The sequence below is a fragment of the Leucopleurus acutus genome (assembly GCF_964270905.1).
Source record: "Leucopleurus acutus genome assembly, chromosome: 6".
NCBI lineage: Eukaryota > Metazoa > Chordata > Mammalia > Artiodactyla > Delphinidae > Leucopleurus > Leucopleurus acutus.
Window position 1 is genome coordinate 25,823,998 of NC_139149.1, and position 23,665 is coordinate 25,847,662.

General features: G+C 43.5%; 1 protein-coding gene across 1 annotated transcript; it reads right to left on the reverse strand.

Annotated features, from left to right (window-relative positions):
• Positions 1 to 14,891: 14,891 nt before the first annotated feature.
• Positions 14,892 to 18,500, reverse strand: CXCR4 (C-X-C motif chemokine receptor 4). The gene is made up of 2 exons (XM_082840700.1): positions 18,415 to 18,500; positions 14,892 to 16,351 (listed from the first exon to the last, which is right to left on the reverse strand). Exons 1-2 carry the CDS (start codon positions 18,427 to 18,429, stop codon positions 15,305 to 15,307), a joined length of 1,062 nt encoding a protein of 353 aa, XP_082696826.1. The 5' UTR covers positions 18,430 to 18,500; the 3' UTR covers positions 14,892 to 15,304.
• Between the last annotated feature and the right edge of the window lie 5,165 nt (positions 18,501 to 23,665).

Here is a 23,665-nt window from a genome sequence, read left to right on the forward strand (position 1 = left end):
CCAGCGTTCAGTGGGTGTTCTATAGGAGCAGTTCCACCTGTAGATGTATTTCTGGTGTATCTGTGGGGAGGAAGGTGATCTCCGTGTCTTACTCTTCTGCCATCTTCCCCCTCTCTCCCAGAGACAGTTTTAAGAACTTAAATGCTTTATGTCATGTTCCTGTTTGAAACCTCTCAGTGCCGTCTCATTTTTATTAAGATACAGTCCTAAGTCCTGAACTTGATCCACTATGATTAGGTTTCTGCTTTCTTCCCTGACCTCATCCTGTGTCACTTTCTCCTCGCTCACCAGTCTTTAGCCACAGTAGCCATCTTTCCATTTCAGTTCCTTAAACACCCCAAGCCCTTTCCCACTCCAGACCTCTTGATCATGTGTTGTCTCTACTAGGAAAGTTCTTTCCTTCCTTCTTTATCAGATTGGTGCCTAGTCATCCTGCAGGCATCAGCTTAACCCCCTCTTCCCCAGCTCTCCAACTGTATTTCATAACAACCTAATCTTTTCATGTATAGTACATCAGAATTTATGACTATACATTCGATGGCAGCTCTGTTCCCTGCTATAATTGAAGCTCCATGGTGGCAGGGGCCATATTGGTGTTGTTCACCTCTGTACACTCAGTATTATCATGGTGACTTTCACATAGTAGTTGCTCAATAAATCTAATACTTCCTCAAAGGAAGTAAGTAGGAGAGGAATCTGATGAGAGCAGAGATTAGGGAAACTTTATCAGAAGAAATATGTAAAGGGGATTTTAGCTGGAGAGAGACTGGATGTATTTGTTTCCTAGCATTACTGTAACAAATTATCACAAACTGGGGGTCTTAAAGCAACAGAAATTCATTCTTTCATAGTTATGGATGTTGGAAGGCTGAAACCAAGGTGTCAGCAGGGCCAGATCTCTAGGAGAGGATCCCTCCTTGCCTCTTCTCGATTCTGGTGGTTACCAGCAATCCCTGGAGTTCCTTGGCTTGTGGCAGCGTTGCTCCAATCTTGCCTCTGTTGTCCCATGGCTCTCTCCCTGTGTGCCTCTTCTTTCTCTATGTCTCTTCTCTTCTTAGAAAGACAGCAGTCACATGGGCTTTATGACCTACCCTATTCCAATATAACCTCCTCTTAACTGATTACATCTACAAAGACCCTGTTTCCAAATAAGGTCAGATTCCAAAGTTCCAGGTGAACATGAGTATTTTGGGGAGGAAGCCATTCAACCAATTTCCAGTATTCCAGGCAGGAGGTGAAAAAGGTCTGAACAATGTTGCAGTGAGAATCAAGAGGAAAGGATAAGACCAAATGACATTTATGAAATAACAGACCGTAGAATTTTAGGGCTGGAAGAGACCTTAGAGGCATTCAAAGCCTCTAATTAAAAAAAAAAATGCTTTTCAAATTAAGCTTCTTATATCCTTCAAATAAGGGACCTCAGAGGTGGCTAGAAAGTGGGGGCCATAGGGAAGCTTTTCCTGGTCTATTACCGTTTGTTTAATCAGAACAATTATAATTTTATGTTTCACAGGCTGGGTGTCCACATATGATTTTGTTGAAAATTGGTTTTATTATATGTCTTGTCTAAATCTCTCATTTTGCTGATCAGGAAATTGCAGTCAGTCAAAGAACAAGACAGTGATTCAGAAGAAAATTGCATAGTGTGGACTGTTGGATTTAAGAATGTGGGAGAAGGCAACCAGAGTAGTATAGGAAACTTTCATGAAAGAGAAGAGGTTTAAACTTAGTGACCACACTTGTGAAATATGATGAGAAAAACAAAGTTCAATTGTCTTTGTTGTGATAAACCAAAGTTCTTCTGGACAGAGAACCCCCGTGTGGCCCTGTCCTTGGATGGGGGAAAAAGGACATAGTGGAAGGAGTCAGGAGATCTGGGTGTAATTCTGTCCTCCCCAGGTCACTGGGCAACAGACTGGACATATGGGCAAAGGAGAGGGAAGTGCCGCCGGTAGCATCCGGGTTTCACAAGTAAAGGACAGGAGACATTGGTGGTGTGGCAAGTGCAAGAAAATGGATTAGATGCAGATCTAGTTTCTAGAGGACGCCTTTTTGTTTTGGGTATATTGGGTTTGAAGTGACAGTGGAAAACTAAAACTTCGATGAGTAAACCTGGAAGAAATAAGTCATTTTATGTGTCTATTTTGAGGCCCCCATCATCTTTTCATTTTAATGATGGACAGGGTAGTGTCTCCTCTTTCACGGTGTTCTCCCCAGTGTGCCCAATTTGAAAGACACATTGTGGAGGTTAAAGAAATGGTGACCAGTGACTGGGACCCTCATCTCTCACCTGGACCACATACTTTCTGATTAAGTTGTCTTCCCAAATCTACTCAGGCCCATTCTAATTTTTTTTTGCCACACTACAGTCAGAGTTATCATTTCAAAACATAAACCTGATCATGTTACCCAGTTCTGCTTTAAAATACTTTCCATTGCTCTTAGGCAGAGATCAAAGTGATGTGCCTTATGAGATTTGGCTAGGTCTAACCCTGCCTTGAGTCCCAAGCCTCACTTGGTATGACTTCTCCCCCTGGCCTTGGAGATCTAGCCACACAGTCTTAGATTTGCTGACTTCTTCCTGCCCAGGGCCTTTGCCCATGTCCTCCATGCTGTCATTTCCTGTACCCCTTACTCTGTCCAAACACACATTCATCCTTAAGACGCCAGCACGGTCAACACTTCTTAGGGACTTCTTCCCTGCCTAGGACTAGGTCATTTTAGGTCAGGTTCCTTGGTTTCTTGCAGAGCACTAAGCCCAGTTCATAAATATGCATTTGTTGCCCTGGTTATTTGTTTAACTTTAATTCTCTTACTCTAGGTTCCATATGAGTAGGGACTATGTATGTTTTGCTGTGTTCAGCACCTAGCACAGAATCTGGAATGAATGAATGAATGAAAGTTATAACTTCAAATGTTTGATTCCAAATCCTAATGTTGCATTCAAAAGTACACCCCCCCCCGTTTTTCCCCCAAACCTGCTTTTCCCTATAGCAGCATATCGCACTTTAACAAAAATTTAAAATTTAAGTCTTCTTTCCACTATATAAATATTTGGCAAGTTAAAGTCATATCACGTGTTAAAAATGCATTTCCTTAAAGACCTAGATTTTGACTATTAAAGCGTGTGCTGAGACACATTCCTATGTTTTAAAAGGAGAGAAATTGTTTGTATGGAATTAAAAAAAATCTCTACAAAAGCAGCTTCCTATTTTACCCTTTGAAGGCTGCAATAGTCATGAAGGTGCTACTCAGAACTCCCTTCAGCAGAAAACCTGCCTTGATTCCCCTTAGCTGACAGTCTCCAGCTGTGGGTGCCTTCAGAACCCCACCCCAGCTTTCTAGCAGAGTCCTCCCAGGCAGCTGCCAGCCAATGACGAGCACCGTTGGAGCACCAGCGCCTGGCCATTTCTGCCTTATGCAGGACTTCTCTAAAATGCACCCCTTCCTCTGGAGCTCCCCGTTGGGTTGGCCAAGACTTTGTTGGATCTGCACGGTGGTCTGAGGCTCTCTCAATCCTGCTTTCTCCCCAAAGTCAGAGTCTAAGAGCTTTCTCTTTCAAATCCCCTTCCTCACTCTTTGCTCTTTCATGGGCTCTACCCTCCGGTAAACCTCTAGCACTCCTAACTCTGTCTCAGCATCTGCTTCTTAAAAAATCCAACCAATGCAGAGGGCTTCTAGTAATATAATGATATGCAATTAAAATGTTAGGGTTTTATTTATTTTGATTTTTCTATGCTCCTTTCCCGGTTCATTGTCTCTGATGATGTTTAGTAGCTCAATTTATAAGGCCTATTTCTGAAATGAAGAATAATTCTAGGAGAATAATTCCTTTGTTACTAGTCTGTAAGGTCCATGAGACCAGAGACTTTGTTTGTTACTGTCGTATCCCAGCACTTGACACATAGGAGGTGCTCAATGAATATTTGTTGAATGATTGGATGTATATTCAATCTTTTTTTTTTTTTTTTGGTTTCTATTAAATAGAAGAGACAAGAATAAGACATACTATAATAGCATTTTAGATAGAGGCTATATTAGTTTGGTAAAGCTGCCTTAACAAAGCACTGAGACTGGGTGGCTTAAAGAACAGTAGTTCCTTTTCTTACAATTCTGGAGGCTGGAAGTCTGAAATCAAGGTGTCAGCAGGGTTGATTGATTTCTTCTTTTGTCTCCTCTTGGCTTGTAGATGGCCATCTTCTCCCTGTATCTTTACATGATCTTCCCTCTGTATGTACCTATGTACTAATTTTCTCTTCCTATAAGACACCAGTCATGTTGGATTAGGACCCACCCTAGAAACTTGATTTTAAATTGATTATCTCTTTAAAGAACCTATCTCCAAATACAGTCACATTCTGAGGGCTTCAACATATGAATTTTTCAGGGGTACAAGTTAGCCTATAAACAGAGGCCCGTAAAGCAACTCTTTGGTTTTAAGTGTTTTAACTTGTCTTGGACACCAATGGAAGTAGAAATACAATAAAATAATATGAAAAATAAAAATTATATTTAAAAAGGCAAAGAATTAATACCCTTCCTCAAATGTCTAATTTATAGCCAAAGAGTTATATTAGTATATCTAAAAAACAGACAATGAGGTATAAGACCAAAGTGCTAGGGACTTCCCTGGTGGTCCAGTGGTTAAGAATTCGCCTTCCAATGCAGGGGACACGGGTTCAATCTCTGGTAGGGGAGCTAAGGTCCCGCATGCTGTGAGGCAACTAAGCCCGTGCACCGCAACTAGAGAAGCCAGTGCACCACAACTACTGAGCCCACGTGCTCTAGAGCCCAAGCTCCACAAGAAGAGAAGCCTGCATGTGCCGCAACTAGAGAAGCCCGTGCACCGCAATGAGAAGCCCTTTCGCCGCAACTAGAGAGAAGCTCCTGCGTGCCACAACAAAGACCCTACACAGCCAAAAAAAAAAAAAAGATCAAAATGCTTTGGTAATTCCTGAGTGGACTTGTAATGTTCAAGATACATGATTTATCTTGAAAAAGAAATGTTACAGCTCATAAATGACCATATGCTTGAAACTACCAGTGGAGATTTCTTTATTACGTGGATTAAAAATCCAAATCAGGCCAGATAATATCTTTATCATTAAAACATATGTTGTTTTGAATTTATATCCACATTAGGAAAATTTGTTTCCCAGGACATAATAAAAATTATTAAGTTATTACTTATTAAAATATTAATTTTATTTTAACTGTAGGAAAAATGTTAGTTTTTTCCTTTCTAGTCCTTTTGTCTACTTGGTTCCTCAGCCTATCTCAAGTAATAAAAGTAACAAACTTGTGGTATCCTCTCCACAAAAGTGAACATTGGTCTTTTTCTCCTGGCATTTCCTACCTCAGAAACTTGCATTATGTTACGTCTTGTAAACCACCATTGTTGTGTGTGGCTATGTTTTGGGGACTTATTAGAATGAAGGAAGTTCTTCCCCAACATGACATTTCCTTTCTAATACAATACAAAAATGGAGTATTTAGGGTTGACCACTTACACATTGTTCCCATTTCAGGCCCCACAGTATTGCCGTCATGTATGAATGCCTAACCTTTCAGAAATTTCCTTTAGGTTTTCTCGTATGTTTACTTTCCTGTGGGTTTTGAAAGACTTGACCTCTCTGGGAGAAGTCCTTTGAGAGACCCCAGATCCATATCACCTCTACTAGAGCCTTAACTGGACAGCTTTGTAAAGATGGCGCCATGACTATGTATTGATTTGAAACAGCTTCGCTCACCATAAGCTCAGTCCAGCCTGTGGCTACTGCTACACAGCTCTGAATTCCATTCTCTTGTACTTGTGGAATTCTCTAGAATGCTTCCTTTAGATCATAACCTTCAGTTCAGAAACACTGGACTTTATCAAAGGCTCTACTTGGAATATAATGTTAAGATTTCTGCTACTAGTAAATTCTACTACTACATTCTAAATACCTTCGGGGTAATATAAATCTCTGATATTTTAAAAATATCAAACTGTTTAAAAAACTGAGATATATTAAAAATTTTTAAGAGTTTATTTGAACAAAATTGACTGGAATTGGGCAGCACCAAATCGGAAGTGGTTAGGACCACTCCTCCACAAGAGCCAGGGGAAAAGACTTACCTAAAGAGGTACAGAAGCAAAGAAAGGAAATAATTTGATTGGCTATAGCTTTAAGCCTAGGTGGCTGTTCTTTAATTGACTGTCCTTAGCATTTTGATTTTATAACCTTGAGGCATTTAAAAGCTTAGATTTTGGTTTGTTTAGTAGGCTGCCAGGGCATTAGAGCCTCAGTCTAATAATCTCCTTGTTTAATTAATTCAACACTGCAAATGCCTAGTTCCGTTCAGTTCAACAATCATTTATTTAGTACTTAGTTGGGCCCTGAGCCGATTTAAAAAAAAAAGAAAGAACAAGACTGGGTTCCTATCTTGGAGTGTTTATAGCCTAGGAAGGAGCTTATATACTTCTTTTCTCCCTGCCCTACACCTTTTAAAATAAGCTGATTATTTTTTCATTATTCATTATAGTAAGTTTGGAAAATACAGAGAAATCAAAAAAAATATTTAAAAATCAATCAAAAGGCTGTCACTTAACTACCGCTAATAACATTTTTATTTATCTTTTTTATATGCATAGACTTAAAAAAATTTATAATCAGATAGTATGTACAGTAGAAGTTGTATGAAACTGCTTCTTTCGTGTCACACCTCATACACATTTTCCAGTAGCCTTTGTAAACATCACTGAAGAAGCTAGATAATATTCCACTGTGTAGATTCACCATAGTTTCCTTAATCTTCATTTTGCTGCGAGATATTTAGATGATTTCCTATTTTCCTGTTATTCTACCTGAAAAACTCAGCTTTGCGCACAGAACATTTTTAGTATTTACTACTGTTTCCTGAAGTTAAAGATCCAGAAGTGGTCTCTCTGTGTGCAAGGGGGTGAACATTGAAGCTTCCAGGGCATCTGCCAGGGCTTTGGAAGGGTTTGGCCAGTTTACGCCTGACTAGCAGTGCTTAGTGATGCCTGGCTCACTGCGTCCTTGCACTTGGGAAACTGTTACTTTGAAAATATTTGCTAGTTTGATAAATGAGAAGCGGTGTGTTTTGATTTTTATTTATTTGGTTGCCAGTGGGGTTGAACGTGTCCTCATACTTTTGTTTATCAGTTTTATTTCCTCTTTTATGAACTGGCACTGTGTGTCCTTTCTCATTTTATTATTTCTTCCACATTGCTCTTCTTTTCCACTTCTTACAGATGGGATTTCAGCTCAGCCAGGGTTTTTTTTCCAGGGCCACTTTAGCCTATACAGCTTGTCTTCCTTTTTTCAGGACCCATGGTGACCGATCAATTATTTTTGTACTGTCACACAGCTGTAATAGAAAGCCCATCTTAAACAGAAAGCACTTCGCAGTTGCTTCAGTGTCTTCTCATGCCTTCTCATCTGAGACAGAAGTTGGGCCTCTCTCCTCGGGAAAAATGTTCTATAAAGTAGTGAAGTTCACTTGGAAACTCTCTTAGTAAGCGACATAATAGCGGCAGCCCCTTGGAGATTAATTTTGACATTCCCATGAGGCACCTGAAGGCTAAAAGGGGATAGCAGAATTATCCTCATTCCCCCCAAAGCTGGGGTCAGGTCCAAAAAGGCTTTCTGCACCATTGATTTTTCTTGGGCTTTTGTGGCTCAGCTTGTGGCTGTGAAACACTATTCATCACCGTGGATTATGGCTTTTTCTTTTGTCCTATTTACTGGCTGGAGAGTTGCTGCCAAAAGTTGTGACTGGTGATTATCACTTTGGAGAAGCAAATCTCATGTTGCTCACGCCTGAGGAAGGTTAGTCCGTGTGTATCCCAACGGCTCTGATGAGTGGACCATTGCTGTTCTAGCTACAGGGAGTTATAACAGGAGACGCCACCTTCATCTGTACTCCTGGAGATGAGAGTGATAGACCACAAAAAGTGGATAAAAAAGGCAACTCTCCTATCCCAGGCCTTTCTTTTTTTTTTTTTAATAAATTTATTTATTTTTATCTTTGGCTGCATTGGGTCTTTTTTGTTGCGTGCAGGCTTTCTCTAGTTGCGGTGAGCGGGGGCCACTCTTGGTTGCCGTGCGAGGGCTTCTCATTGCGGTGGCTTCTCTTGTTGCGGAGCACGGGCTCTAAGCGTGCAGGCTTCAGTAGTTGTGGCCCATGGGCTTAGTTGCTCCGCGGCATGTGGGATCTTCCCGGACCAGGGCTCAAACCTGTGTCCCCTGTGTTGGCAGGCAGGTTCTTAACCACTGTGCCACCAGGGAAGCCCTCCCAGGCCTTTCTTCTCCAAATAATAGACCCAGTAAAGCAGCAGGATTTGGCCAACCAATAGGGCACAAATTAGCACACAGACCCACACTGAGGTCCTACCTGTGAAAGCATTTTGTGGCTGGTAAAGTGCTTATAAATGGTAGGTGTCGTGTTTTTGCAAATACTTAAAGATCACAGGTTCACTGGGGTTCTTGGTGCCTTAAAGCTTAAAGAGTAAACTGTCTCATGTTAAGAGTTTCACATATTTATTCATGTTTATTGAATTTCTTCTGTATTTAAGCATTGTTTAGTTGTGGTCAGCAAACTACAGCCAGCAGGTCAGATTTGACCTGTCCCTGTTTTTCATAGCCTGGGAGCAAAGAATGGTATTTACATTTTTATAAAATGGTTGAAAAAAATTAAAAGAAGAAGAATATTTTGTGATATGTGAAAATTATATGAAATTCAAACATCAGGGTCCAAAAATAAAGTTTTATTGGAACACAGACACGCTCATTCATTCATGTGTTGTCTCTGGATGCTTTCCTGCTACAATTGGCAGAGTTGAGTAGTTGTGACAGAAACTGCATGCCCTGTCAAGCCTAAAACATTTACTATCTAGCCCTTTACAGAAAAAGCTTTCGATCCCTGTTCTAGACACTGGAAATACAGCTATAAACAACATAGACATAGTCTTTGCGTTCATAGAGCTTACATTCATGTGTAACATCACTTTAAAGATGGCCCCGGTGGGACTCACCCTTGGTCCTGGCTTTAGAAACAGGTTCTGACCAACTGAGCTAACTTATGTAACTTTAGCCAACATTGGCACAACCTATGGAATCTGATTTTTCATCAAATCAAATCAAGCCTATCAATTAACTATGTTAGACTGCAAAGGTCTCTGCACTTAAGACATTAAACTAGTTGGGAAGCAAAATTTGTTTAAGAATGAAAGAAAAGAATAATGGTAATGACACACAACAGTTGCTTTTAACTTTTCAAAAGCCTTTTATGTGTGCTAGCTTACAAACTGCAGACTTCATGAGCTAAGAATTTAGGGTGGAAAAGCTCACTTTGGACTGATAGAGACTGAGTAGGCTTGCCAGAGGAAGTAGGATGTTGTCCAAAACGATGGTCATGATTTCATTCTTCAATCCCAGGGGCTTAACAAGTTGTCTCCTATGGACCGAAGTCCAAGAAACTGCCTTTGAGGCTCTTTCCCATATTCCATGGTTTGGCAGAATTTCTGCTTTTATCCTCATGGTGTGAATGGACAGCCTCCCTTGGGCTGCTAAAATAGGAAGACAGGGATTGGGAGCTTCTCACCCAGCTTGTGAGGTGGGCAGGGATCTGCTCTCCCCTAAATGGGAAATCAGTGGAAGCAAGACTTGGGGGACAGGTATTAAATAATAGAAAAATTGGGTGGGAGGGCGAAAACTTTGATTTCTTAAAATGTAAGGAAGTCGGAAAGTCTGAGAGTCCTTTAGCTAAGTTTCCAGCATGTCTAGAACATCAAAGGATTAGTTCTTCCACTATACCATGAGCAACATTCATACCTGCATGGCCCAGGGTTTTGTTCAATAAATGGTTCAATAAAAGAATGGCTGATAAAAAAGAATGAAATATTGCCATTTGCAGTGACAAGGATGGACCTAGAGATTATCATACTAAGTGAAGTAAGTCAGACAGAGAAAGACAAATATTATATGATACCACTTATATGTGGAATCTAAAAAATAATACAAGTGACTCTCTATATAAAACAGAAACGTACTCACAGACATAGAAAACAAACTTATGGTTACCTAAGAGGAAAGGGTTGGGGGAGAGGAATAAATTAGAAGTATGGGATTAACAGATACAAACTACTATACATAAAATAGATAAGCAACAAGGATTTACTGTATAACACAGGGAACTGTCAATATCTTATAATAACCTATAAGGGAAAATAATCTGAAAAAATATATTTATAACTGAATCAGTTTGCTGTACACCTAAAACTAACACAATATTGTAAATCAACTGTACTTCAATAAAGAAAAAAAGAATGGCTGAAAGAGTAAAGGAAGGAAGTCAAGTCTCACACAAACATTAATCAGAATGCTTAGAGCATAGTGTGCTCTCAGGAATACAAATTTATGGGTGTTCATTCATTAGCTCATTCAGCAGGTATTTATTGGGTCCTGCTATGTGCCAGGCACTGAAACCCATTTTATTTCAATGACTAATAGTGAAAACCTTTCTCAAATGTCAGTGTCTGCTTTGTTGCTTTAAAAAGTACAACCAGGCGAGTGTCCGGTATTGAACCCTAAAGAGGACTGGAGAGCATGGAGGATCTTTTTGACCTCATGGTTAATACCCTGGCTAATGTCATAGAAAATAATAAAGTTACTATAATGCTTAAGAAGGCACACTCTGCTGTCAGACTGCCTGGTGTCAAAGCTTTACCACTCATTAAATATATGGCATTGGGTTAATTTTGCCTCAATTTCTCCATCTGTAAAACAGGAAAATAATATTTCCTACTATATAGGGCTGCTGTGAGATGAAATAATCAATGTATTATTTAATGTAGGAAACCCTCAAAGTGAATGGTAACTGTTTTTGTTATCACATAGGATTCAGCCTAGAAAAGATAGAGATGTTTGGACTGAATATATTGAGAACATGAGGACATGCCCCAGACCTTGGTGGTTCTGTTTTAATGCCATTTATAGTATGCATAGCAGAAAGAGCATAACCCCTTTGTTTGTAGTTTAACTCTTTGACTGTGTCCTCGCCTGAAAATGCAGATAGCAATATCATCTAACTGATGGGCTCTTTGTGCGTGGATCACATGTACGAGAGTGCCTGGAATTTAGTGAGCTTTCAATAAATATTACTTTCCTTCTGACAGAGTCAAATATGAGGAAGTAATTCCCTTTGATTAAGAGTGTTGATGAGTTGAGTTCTAGTTAATTGAACTGTAATATGTAAATCAACTTAATCGTGGACCGGCTCTGCCAGATAAACACCCAGCACCTGGTCTGGTTTGGTTGAGCACCTTTATTTGTTTGATTTTGAAAAATTCTTTCCCTTTTTGTGGCTTTCTTAACATTGTGGATCCTCCAGCTCAGCCTTCAAGCAGTTTAGCATTTCCAGTTGAAAGAAGGATTTTCAGAAGGTTTTAGAAGATTTTAATTATGGGACTTAACAGGATTGATTTAAATTAATCCAAATCAGTTGCAGACAATGGAACAATGGGCTGGTACCTTTTATTTTTCAAATAAAAGGAGAAAGATGGGAAGTGTTCCTAGTTGAGTCACAGGCTGTGGTGAGGATTAAATGAGTAAACATCGTGGTCTTTAGAGCGACAGATATTGGGTGGAAACTAGAGAATCATCAGCAGTCACCCTTTACCATGTATTTCCCTTTGTGGGATGTCTTCTTAGAATGGCAGGAAAGCAGAAAACAAACAGAAAGATATGTTTGTTATGACAAAGTAACATTGAAATCAGGGTGAAAGAGAATTGTGTGAGTTGAGTGAAGTGGGGGTAAAAAAGCATTGAAATGAGACAGAATAAAGGAGGCAAAAGGGAGACCTTGGGACCCTGTCCAGTGATAATTTCATGAAATTATGCTGGTTGGATGTATCCTTATTCTGATAATAATTTTCATCCCATGGCCGTCACCTTAAAAACTTGTTCTCAGTCTTGAACACTGTTGACACGCTGGGCTGGGTAATTGTTGTGGGTGCCTGTCCTGTACATCGCAGGACGTTTAGCAGCATCCCCTGGTCCCTACCCACTAGATGCCAGTAGCACCTCACCTACCCTCCTACCCACCCACCCACCCCCCAGCATGATAACCCAGAATGTTTCCGGACCTTACTAAATGTTCCCTGGGGGGCAAAAATCACCCCCAGTTGAGAACCACTGCTCTGAAAGGATTTGTCTCCACTACTTTATGGGTCCCTGAGGCTCCAACATTCCTCTTAAGCCATTCCTTTGGCTACCTTTTGGATCTCTCCAGCACTGACCGGATAAGCCACTTTGGCAGCCAGGTGGAGACCTCCTCAAAGTGGGCTGGGTAAATCCCCACAATGCCAGGCTCAGTGCCACATTTCCAAGTGTTGGGGCCGCCTAGATTATTTTCTAAGGTAATGTGAATCTTGTCTCCAGCGGTCCTTGACCCTCTTAAGTGAGTATTACCTGGGAATAATGACAACTCAATTCTGTTTGTGGTGCCTTTATTTACTGACAGTAAGCCTGGAGAAAGTCACAGACACTTAGTTGAAATTATTAAAATAAAGCCTGTAGGTTATCCTCTTAAAAGAGTACCCCAGAATGATTACTTGAATATAGTAATCAAGTATAGGCATAACCACAAAAGGAGGCTGAGAAGCCCACAGTAGGGAGAGCTGAATTGCCAAGTGGCATTTGAGGAAAACAAAGGCTTGGCAAGATAAAAACATCCACTTTCCTCCCCAGTTACAGGCTTAATGTTATTAATAACTCAGATGTCATATTTACGCCATTATTGGCAGCATGCATACAATTTAAATATTTTAGCTTCCATTATACAACTGGATCTATATTACTGACCTTCAGGGGCCCCATTCATAAGGGATGAGGAAAGGGAACAATCAGCTACTTCATGCAAGGGCTGGCCAGCAGACTGGGTTTCCCAGCATTGTCAGACAAACCACCACACAGGGAATGCTTTGGAGCCGCTTGGAAATGGCAGGGTCAGGACAGAGAATGATAGGGGTGGGGGAGCTTTCAGGGCAGGGAGAGAGCCAAGGCTTTTTTTCTTTTTGAAAAAGAGATATCCCACCTTTGTTCCAAAGGAGAATGAAATATCCATTAAGACTGGTGACACTGGGAATTTTGTTTCAGCTCAGTTCCTTTTGTTGTGACTCCAGGGCAGAGGCGAGGAATCTGGGGTGACAAGGTTTCAAGCTAAGATGAGAAAGAAAAAGAATTCCTTCCAAGGATTTCTTCTATTGTCTCCTCAAGAATAAATATTTATAGAGAAAGTTCAAGTGAAGTCTTTTACAATGGTCACGGCTTTAAGACTAAGCCTTTGAGAGAAAACATGTAAAACTATGCTTAAATGAAGGGTGATCCAATTAGGCTTCCCAGGGTAAAAAACCAAGAAACCTCAAGATAATTTCCTATGTAAAATCTAATTGTGTTCTCAAGTGGAATAGGAATACTACTTTGAATTATCCCAGCTCCATAGACTGCAGCAAAAATGGACAGCCAAATTGGATTCTATTTTAAGTAATTAAATTATTTCCCTTCACAGGATCTATACTTTGTCTTCCACAAATGTGATTTGCCTCAGAAAGATAAGACATTGCAATTTTTCCTCCAAAATGGATTTTCTGTGCCAGAAACAATTATGAAAAGTAGACCAAATATTGCCTTATTTATATCCTGGTTATCATCTTTGAGGGCATGCCTGGAGTGCCGTGTTTGTGTCACAAAGTGAGACAGGTATGGCTACCATAGTTTAGAAATTATCTTTGAATGGAGACCGGAGCTGAAATGTACTCAAGAGCTTGGGGCTTGCACAATGGTAGTGTAAATAGCCACGGGTGATGTTACATAAGACTCCAAAATCTTGTGCAAAACGTGGGCAATGGGGAGCTTGCATCAATGGACCTTTCTTCTGAGCTCTGAAAGCACCAATTTAACTTTTATCTGCTTGGCTGAACCCTTGAGGTGCTAGATGTTGCAATAGATTAAGTGTTGAGATTTGCATAGAAGATATTGCAAGAGGGATATTTTGGGCATGGTTAATTTTATGAAGAAAACATTCACTTTTGGCTTTTGGCTTTTATTTTCAATAGCAGTTCAGTTGCCTTATGACCAGGTGTTCTGGGGGACAACAGTGGGTAATGGTTAAGAGCAAGGGCTGGAAGGATGAATGGAGTCAGCTCCTGGTATGTCCCCTTGAAAGTGCAAGTTATGGCAAGTCTCTGAACCTCAGTCTCCTTGCCTGTCAAAAGGGCATGACGACATCTAGATTGAGAGGCGTAGATGAGAAGAGCATACAGTGCCTGGCTGGCACAGACCTGGAGTACACAAGGGGATGATAGTAGTAAAATCTAAAACATGGGATTGCATACCTTTTCTTCTTTACGCACATTTATCCTTCGGGAAGATTATCTTTCATAGGAATATGTACTGGCTGGATATTTCTAAACTTCCATGAGTTAAGAGTGGTTAAGACTTCAGATAACTGAAGTCACATTACCTGGTTTGAGATATCCATTGTGCTTACTTACTATACTTTGACCAAGTCACTTAGGCTTTCTGTACTTTGGTTTCCTGCTCTACAAAATGTTAGTAGTAATAGAACCAGAGCCTATCATAGAGTTGTGATAAGGATTAAGTAAAATATTACAACTAAAATACCTAGGACAGGATCTGACATGCCATGCAGGTATCTACTGTTATTTTTGACTTCTGCCAGCCAAAGGAATGTCAATAGAAATCAGAACGTAACACTAAGTAGGTTTATCATGTACTTTTATTAACAACTTAATACAAGGCTGTACATTGTAGGTACTGAAATCAACCCCCTCCTGAAAACTATACCACTTCAGGCTTTGGTTAAAAGTGCCACCTTCTACAGCAAAACCACATAGTGTAACCGAACACTTTAAGAGCAGGAAGAGGAAAATGTTCCACTGGAATGGACAGATTATTTATTTACAAACAGCTGAGGATACTTTCTAGCTTAAGTGATTTCACTATACACTCTGGAATGTTCAGTTCCCTTTTCTACGGTCCTACAATGACATACAGCAACTAAGAACTTGGCCACAGGTCCTGCCTAGACGCTCATCAACATGAAACAACAACAAAAAATATTTATATAAATAAGTCAATTAAACCTCACAAAAACTAAAGGCACACAAGAAAAGAAGTCCAACAGTCGATAAAAACTGTACAGTGTTGGTCAGTCTTTTATATCTGAAAAAATGTGTAACTTCAGAAAAAGTTCTGTAATGTATACAAGTCCAGTGTTAGCTGGAGTGAAAACTCGAAGACTCCGACTCAGTTGAAACAGAAGAATGTCCACCCCGCTTTCCCTTGGAGAGGATCTTCAGGCTGGACCCTCTGCTCACAGAAGTGAGTGCATGCTGGGCAGAGGTTTTAAATTTGGCCCCAAGGAAGGCATAGAGGATGGGATTCAGGCAACAATGGAAAAAGGCTAGGGCCTCGGTGATGGAAATCCACTTGTGCACAGTGCTCTCAAACTCACACCCTTGCTGGATGATTTCCAGGAGGATGAAGGAGTCGATGCTGATCCCAATGTAGTAGGGCAGCCAGCAGGCAAAGAAAGCCAGGATGAGGATAACTGTGGTCTTGAGGGCCTTTCGCTTCTGGTAGCCCTTGGAGTGGGACAGCTTGGAGATGATAATGCAATAGCAGGACAGGATGACGATACCCGGCAGGATAAGGCCAACCACGATGTGCTGAAACTGGAACACCACCAACCACAAGTCGCTGGGATAGAAGCGGTCGCAGATGTACCTCCCATCCCCCTCCTTGACGTTGGCAAAGATGAAATCGGGAATAGTCAACAGGAGAGCAGGTATCCAGACACCAACATAGACCACCTTTTCAGCCAACAGCTTCCTTGGCCTCTGACTGTTGGTGGCGTGGACGATAGCCAGGTACCGGTCCAGGCTGATGAAGGCCAGGATGAGGACACTGCTGTAGAGGTTGACTGTGTAGATGACATGGACTGCCTTGCACAGGAACATCCCAAAGTACCAGTTTGCCACGGCATCAACTGCCCAGAAGGGAAGTGTGAGAACAAAGAGGAGGTCTGCCACAGACAGGTGCAGTCTGTACTTGTCTGTCATGCTTCTCAGTTTCTTCTGGTAACCCATGACCAGGATGACCAATCCGTTACCCACGATGCCAGTCAAGAAGATGATGGAGTAGACAGTGGGCAGAAAGATACGGTTGAAATGGGCATTTTCCTCCCGGAAGCAGGGTTCCTTTATGGAGTCATAGTCTCCTGAGCCCAAGTCATCCTCTGTGTAATTATCTGAAGAGAAAATCTGAAAAAGGCAAGGGAATGGACATTCACTTTTCAAGTTCAGCAGGCATTCCCTAAGTTCCAAACAATGTTTCTGGTATTTTAAAAAAGCAATTTATAAAAACCAACTCAGCCCGGCCTGCTTCAGGCAATTCTGCTCCCACCAAAGTACTGGGGTCAGAGCACAAGGGAATTATTCTAGACTCCTACAACTCTCCTCCCATCTTCCCCCATAGTCGCTTCATTATATCCCTCATTAGGAGAACCAGTTACAAAATTCTTTGTTCAAAACAAGAGGGCGATGAGATTCTTTGGGTTCCAAAGTCACATCTTTGCTAACTCTTCTGCCCCGCCCACTAGAGGGAAGGAAAAACCTTGGGAGGAAAAAAACCAAAACAAAACACAAAGAGGCCACTCCTAGGCGGCATGATGGTGGGACTGGGGGTAGAATCTCGTGTTCCGAGGAGCTGGGATTAACTTTCTCTATGAAGATTCGCCAGGAGAGGGAAGAGGGGAGGAAGAAGCACTGCGGGGTCCCAAAGACTCTTATTCTAAGGCATGAAACACTGTTTTCTCCACGACTGTCTAAACACAAACCATTCCGTACTTCAAGCAACACGTAGTGGGGAAGGGGAATGCGGTCTTAAACGAAGGGCTTTGGTGCTTGAGGGCGGGGGTGGGGTGTCAGAAGCGGGGAACCCTCACTCCCACCGGCGCCGCTCAGGGGCGTGGGTTTCTCTGCCAAACCCATGTTTATCACTTGGCGCCTTTGGGACGTTAGCGAGCACAGCATTTTAATGGGAGGGGAAAGTCACGGGGTCTGCACCCGTGGTCCTCGCCCCGAGTTTCATTTCCTCACTCTCCCGGGTCGCTTCCCATCCCGCCACGGATCCAGTTAATGGGGTGGGAGGTCTGCAAGCTGGAAGCCTCCAGGCGGAGGGCGCGCTGGGGGCCGGGTGGTCCAGCTCCAGCCTTCCGCGCGGCCCACCACGCCCACCGCCGGCAGGCAGTGGCTCCAACGGTTTGGCCCCGCCGCACGCCAGGCGCGGTCCTGCAGGGTGCTGGGGAGAGATTGGGCGGCTTCGCCGCGGGAGCCTTTGAATCGCGCGCCGCTGGGGGAAACGAAAAGCCTCCCTACCAAGGGGATTTCAAAAGGCTCCAGGAAACCACCGACGGTTAACTGGCGCAACCGGGCTCGGTGAGAGCCCAACTGTCCCCACTTGCACCTGCGTGTCTGCGCCGCAACTACCGGCAGCCCAGGTGCCCTCCCAGCCCTTCACTCCACCCTTAGTCCCCGCCGCGCACACCTCGGGGTGCTGCTGCACCGTGACCGTTTATATACTCCTTCAACTTCTGCACGACCCCCAACTCCAGAAGCCCGGGGCCCACTCGCGGCGCTGGCGACGCCCGCGATGTCTCTCCCTCAATCCTCAGTGGCGCGGGCTGCTCCCGGCCACCTCCCTGCTGCGGCCAACGCGCAGACACCTCAGCCAAGCGGCACGGTGGGTCCGCCCTCTGCTCCCACTGCCCGGGCACTGGCACAGCTCCGCGGGCAGCAGAGTTTAGCAAACACGCGCCCAACACCAAGAGTGGTCCCAGGCGCCTTTGCTCCTGAAGTTAACCAGGGGCGCAGTCTCCCTCTGGGAACTCAGCCCCGGCGCGCCGCCCTCCACCTCCAAATTCAGATCATGTAATTCGCTCCAAAAGAAACCCCCGCTCCCCCGAGTAAGAGACCCACGGTCTCTGGCAGCGCGCACATCTTCTCTGCACTTGTGCACAGAATGTTCTGTTTGCAAACAGCGTGCAAAACCGGCGCGCGCCCCAGAACTCAAGGGGGAGACACATGCAGCCACCGAAATCGGTCGTTCCCATCTTTTCTCCTCTACTTAGAAAAAGATTTCAGTCCAACCCCACCCCCCCCCACCCCGACCGTAGCCAAGCGCACGAAAACTCCTTTCTATGCCCCTTTTCGGGGGCACGGGCACCTCCAATATTCTGGTCGTTTCTGCCCGCTCGGAGAGGGGTTGCGCTCTAAATTCATGTGTTTGTAATACGTTTAAGAAAAAGCAGGTTGAAACGACTTACATGGAACCCGTCCATGGTAATCGCTTGCTCTCCAGCCGCGGGGGCTACCGGAGTACTCAAGTCCTAGGAGACACTTTGCTACCTGCTACCACAGCCAACAAACTGAAGTTTCCAGTCGAAGCTGGACTTTTATAAAAACACGCTCCGCGGGCGGCGCATGCGCCGCGCGGGTGGGCGGGAGGGCGGGGCGGGGAGAAAGGAGGGGTGGGGGGGGAGAGGGGCAGATGAGCGGGTGGAGGCCGCGAGGGAGGGGCGAGGGGGCAAGCACTCAGGCGGCCCCCTTAGGCTAAGCCAGGGAAGCCCCTCAGCGGCTCCCTTTAGCTCTAGCTCGCGATCACCTCGTGAGTCTAGAGCTGTGGAGGGCGTCCCGGAGGCGTGCCGCAACTTGGGAAAGCAGGATGCGCCTGCAGGGATGTTGAAAGCCCGGGCGACCGACGCGTCCCTGTGTGGCGCGTCTATCCTTGCTCACGTGGGTGGCATTCCAGACCCGGGAAGGCTACAGATGGAGACACTGAGGCCCAGAGAGGGGAAATGACTTGCCAGAGTAACCCGACCAATAGGCGGCAATGCTGGCATCGGGTCCAACATCTGACTCCATTCCCTGCTCTTTCAGCACATGCAATCCATTCAGGAAATGAAATAAGTAAAGATTCTTTCTTCAGAGCACAGCTGTATATAACTAGGCATGCACATCCACAGTAATAGTACTAGAGTCAGGAAACACTTTCAGAAGAAGGTAGGATGATTTGGCATAATTCTGGGGGGAGGCTGTGATAGAGAAGTAGGTATGTATTCCCGGGTAACCAATTCGTGAATAGTACTTAAAATATATATATATATATGCTTTGTTCTCTTAGAGAAACTTAGCGAATAGTACTTTTGTAACATATCACAAGGTACTTGCACAGAATCATTCATTCCCACAACACCCTGTGGGTGTTACCATTACAGAGATGTATTTAGTCAACAGATATTTAGTGAGGGCTGACTGCATGCCACGCACTGTTCCAGGCTCTGGGGATACAGCGGTGAACCTGGCAAAGCCCCCAGGCGGAGGAAACAGGAAGGAGCCCTGCAGAGATGAAATGCCAGGGTTGGCAGGAGATTCCAAGCGGACTCGAACCCACATCTACCGGCCCCGCATCTGCAGTCCGACCCAATACGGAGGACAAGCCTTGGCAGCGGTAAGAAATTAGGTTGGAGAGCAGGGCGGGATGGAGTTGGGGTGGAGTCTGGGCGCTTAACCCCAGACGGCTGGGGTTTGCAGTGGGCGCCCAGACAGTGCTTTCCAGTATCGCGCCACTTCCCACCCACGGAGAGCCTGGGTGGGGCCGGGGACCCAGTGAAGGACGGGGCCGAGAAATACTGCGACCGACCGCAGGCGGGGGTGACCGCAGGAGTGACAGCGGGGACCCAGGTGTGAGCGTCAGCCGCCGGGAGAGGTGGTTGCACTGCGACGCGGACTCCAGACGCCTCCCACCCTGGGACCCTCGCGAGAAGAGGGCTTGCCCAGACTGGACCTTAAGCACCACCCCCTTTTTCTTCCAGATGAAACCTTTCAATCTGGAGGTGTTCCAGAGACAGTGGGTAGACTGGGAACTGTATTTCTACAGAGCATAAGTTCTTCCTCTTTTGTCTGGACCCTTTCCCTAATATTTGTCGGTGAAGGTCCTCATCTACTGAAAGCTGATATTGGAGTTAGGAGGTGGGACTCTCAGAAACTGTCAATTTAGGACACAATAATGATGGGATAAAATCGGACATAATATTATGTTATGTAGAATTTTTTTAAGTCTTAAAAGCACTTTAAATTTTGATAAATCATTAATAAAATGTCAGGATCTTCACATTTCCATAAACCAGGTAGGACAGGCATCCTATCGGCTGAAGGGCTGGAGTTTCAGACAGGTTCCATGGCTTGCTTTTCTTGAAGCTTAGTAGTGGCAGAATCGGTATGTTTTGACCCAGAATGTCAGCAGCATTGTACCTCAAAACTCTTATCTTCACAATGGCTAACACCTGAAAAGTGGAATCTCCCAAACCCACCCAAAAACGGGAGAGAAGGTAAATCCAGAGTAAAATGATTTGCACAATAAATATTTGTTGATTGTTTGCAGACAAAAGAAAGCTCCTTTTCTTTATCTGAGCACTCCTTTACATCCTTTTAGGTATATTGCTAGAAGGAAGAAGATAGTTAAGAGAACAATGAAATGCTATTTCGTGACTATCAAATTAGGCAAAAAATTTTCTTTGCAAAGATAATATTGGGTCTCAGGATTTGATAAGACCAACTGTCTCTCGCCTGTGGCTGGTGAGAATGTGGGTTGGGACAATCCTTTGTGGAAAACACTTTATATTCAGCATGAACCTTAGAACAGTAATTCCATAAGTTTCTATGGAAACTTATCCTAAAAAATAGGATTTTGCAACAAAAGTATTCACGTTCACAGAGGCATTTTTATAATAGTGAAGTATCTGAACAGCCCTAAGTGTCCACTGTTAGTAGAATAGCTGAGAAAACGTTGGTACATCCACATGTGGAATTCCATATGCCCATTGCAAATGATGTTTGCAAAGAATTTTTAATGACAGAGGGAAATGCTTATGAAACATTAGGTACAAAAACCAGGATTCCAAACTGTGTATATAGTGTGATCTCAGTTATGTTAAAATTAGGAGAAGGTTGGAAGGAAAGCCAAAGTGTTTATACGAGTTTTCATTGGGTACAGAATTATATTTGATTTTTTACTTTGTTCCTTGCGTTTTACTGTGCTTTCCAAATTTCCTATAGACGTGAAACATTTTCATGTTCAGGAAAAAGTCCATATGATAAAAAAGGAAACAATCCTTTCTCATACCTTTCCACTTCCTAAAGTATTCGCTAGACATGATAACTTTTTCTATGATAGTCGTCCTTTCCTCTTTCTAAGGAATGGTCTCAGGTCATTTTCCTCTGGGCTAATCCTACCTGAACTGATTTTTTAAATGCTCTGATGTTCTTAAAAACAAAGCAGAACAAAAAACTCAAACATTTATGGAAGGCTTGTAATATGCAGCCCACCTCATATAATCCCCTCAACAACTCTGGAAGGCATGTACCACCTCTACTCCACGGGTAAGCAGACTGAAGTCCAGAAAGGGTGAGGAACTTGGCTGTGATCACACAGTGAGGATCTGCAGCCAGTCCGTCTGGCTCCAAAGCCCAGGCTCTCTCCACTACATCACAGTGTCTGCTTTCTCTGATGCTGAGATTCACCGTCTGAAACTCCTTCCTCTGAAAGGTCATTTGGCATTTACTTACATGCTGCTTTGAGTGGCATCTCTTGTGACAATATTCAATTTTAAAATGAGTGTATAGCTTTTCTCCTCTCCCCCAAATAGTCTAGGTTCCTTAAAGTGAATGCTCAGATATCCTCTATGCAGCTAGCCCACTGATGAACAAATGATGGACTCCTTAATCGTTTATTGAAGCTTTGTTTAACGAATTAATGACTTCCCTGTGTGGCTCTGGCAACAGAGCTAGGCCTAGGGGCTGTCAGGGCTTGGCAGGGTCCCCAAGTTCTCAGGCTGGCTTTAGCCCAGGGAATAACTAGTCTTGGCCGTGGTTTGGAGGGGATGCTTACAAATCCAGTGACACAGTGGCAAGCATTCTGCCACCTCCTGTTGCTCGCTCTGCAGCTGGTTGGTTTGTGTGTGAGCTTGTGTGCGTGTGTGTGTTATCTATCTGTGTATGACAGAAAGCTGTACTCTGTCCCCAGATAGGCTCAAAGCCAGTTGGGGAGAAAGCTTAGGGACAGACCTCCTCCCGATGGTGGATGGCAGGAGGCAGCTGCATCAAAGGCCTTCTGAAAGCACCGGGTCCCCCTGTCCCCTCCCTGGGCCCTCCCCTATCTCTGAAAAGAAAAATTGCCACTTTTGTTTTTGACAGAGAAAAAAAATACCAACTTCCTTGATGGCAGTAGGGGATACTCAAAGGGACAAAGTTAATATTTTCCCAAGTAATTTTTTAAAAAGGAAGCTATTTCTCAAGGGCCATGTAATTCTAACAGAGGGTTACATATCTCAAAGTGACAATGCTATCAAATGTCAACTATTTCCAAGCTGATATTAGGTGGGAGAAATGGTCCACCACCCCACTGCCACTGCACCCAGCCCACTCCTCATTCCCCAGCTCCTTATGTCACCAGCACCTACAGGTGAAAAATGACTTTGGCAAATAAACCTGTCTTCCATCTTGCAGCTATATACCAATTTAGGAAGATTATTACTGGTTTTCCAGGTACCATTTTTATCCTAAATTTAAGTCATATCTTGAGTTTCTAAAAGGTCTGATTTCGCTAAAATGAGATTATTCATGATTTCCATTGAAGCTCTGTAGCAGTCAAAAACAGTTAACGAAATTGCCTTTACAAAGAGAAAAGCTAGACTGGTAAACAAATACAGCCAATTCAGAGTCACTCTGGTAAGTCATTTTAACAAAGCAGCCACTTAATTGACAGTGCAATGATCATAACTTGACTAATTCCACTGCCAGGAGGATGTATTACTCTCAGAGCTTGCTGGGCTCATGTGGCAGGTGTGGTGTGTGGATCCGAAGAACAAACAACAAGCAGACTCAGTGCTGCTACCTCAAAAATTATGGTGTCAAGCTGGGAAAGAGGGCATGACTTTAGGAAATAATTGAGTGAGAAAACTCTGTTCTCCATGGAGAAGGCTTGTCATTGTTTTCCTTAAACCAGTAATTTATTGGCGGTGACCTCAGGCAGCTTTATAACAAGAGGAAGCGCCCAGAGCCCTGTGGACAGTCCACTTTCTAAAGAGAATTATGCATCCATGGCAGGACCAGGGTGCTCCCAGAAATGTGATCTGATCACCCATACAGATGGGCTCTGAGATCATTCTACCAAGAGTTTTATATTAGCAGAAGGACAGGATGGGAAGTGTGTGTGTGTGTGTGTGTGTGTGTGTGTGTGTGTGTGTGTGTGTGTGTAGAGGGAATTCATGCAATGTTCTTGCATGAGCAAGTTATTAAATCCAAAGCCATAACCAATCTGGCTGTAAGTAGCCAGAGCTACTTGTAAAGGTCTAAGGCACCAGTGACAAATTCTAAAAATCTGTAGATACTGTAAATGAATGAGGCAATAGGGAGTGGTAGGGACTGTGAAGACATGGAGGGTACATACCCTGTCCAGAGTGGGTAGCCACTATCCTTGATTGCCCTATGTGGGAATTTGGGCCATATCTTCCAGTT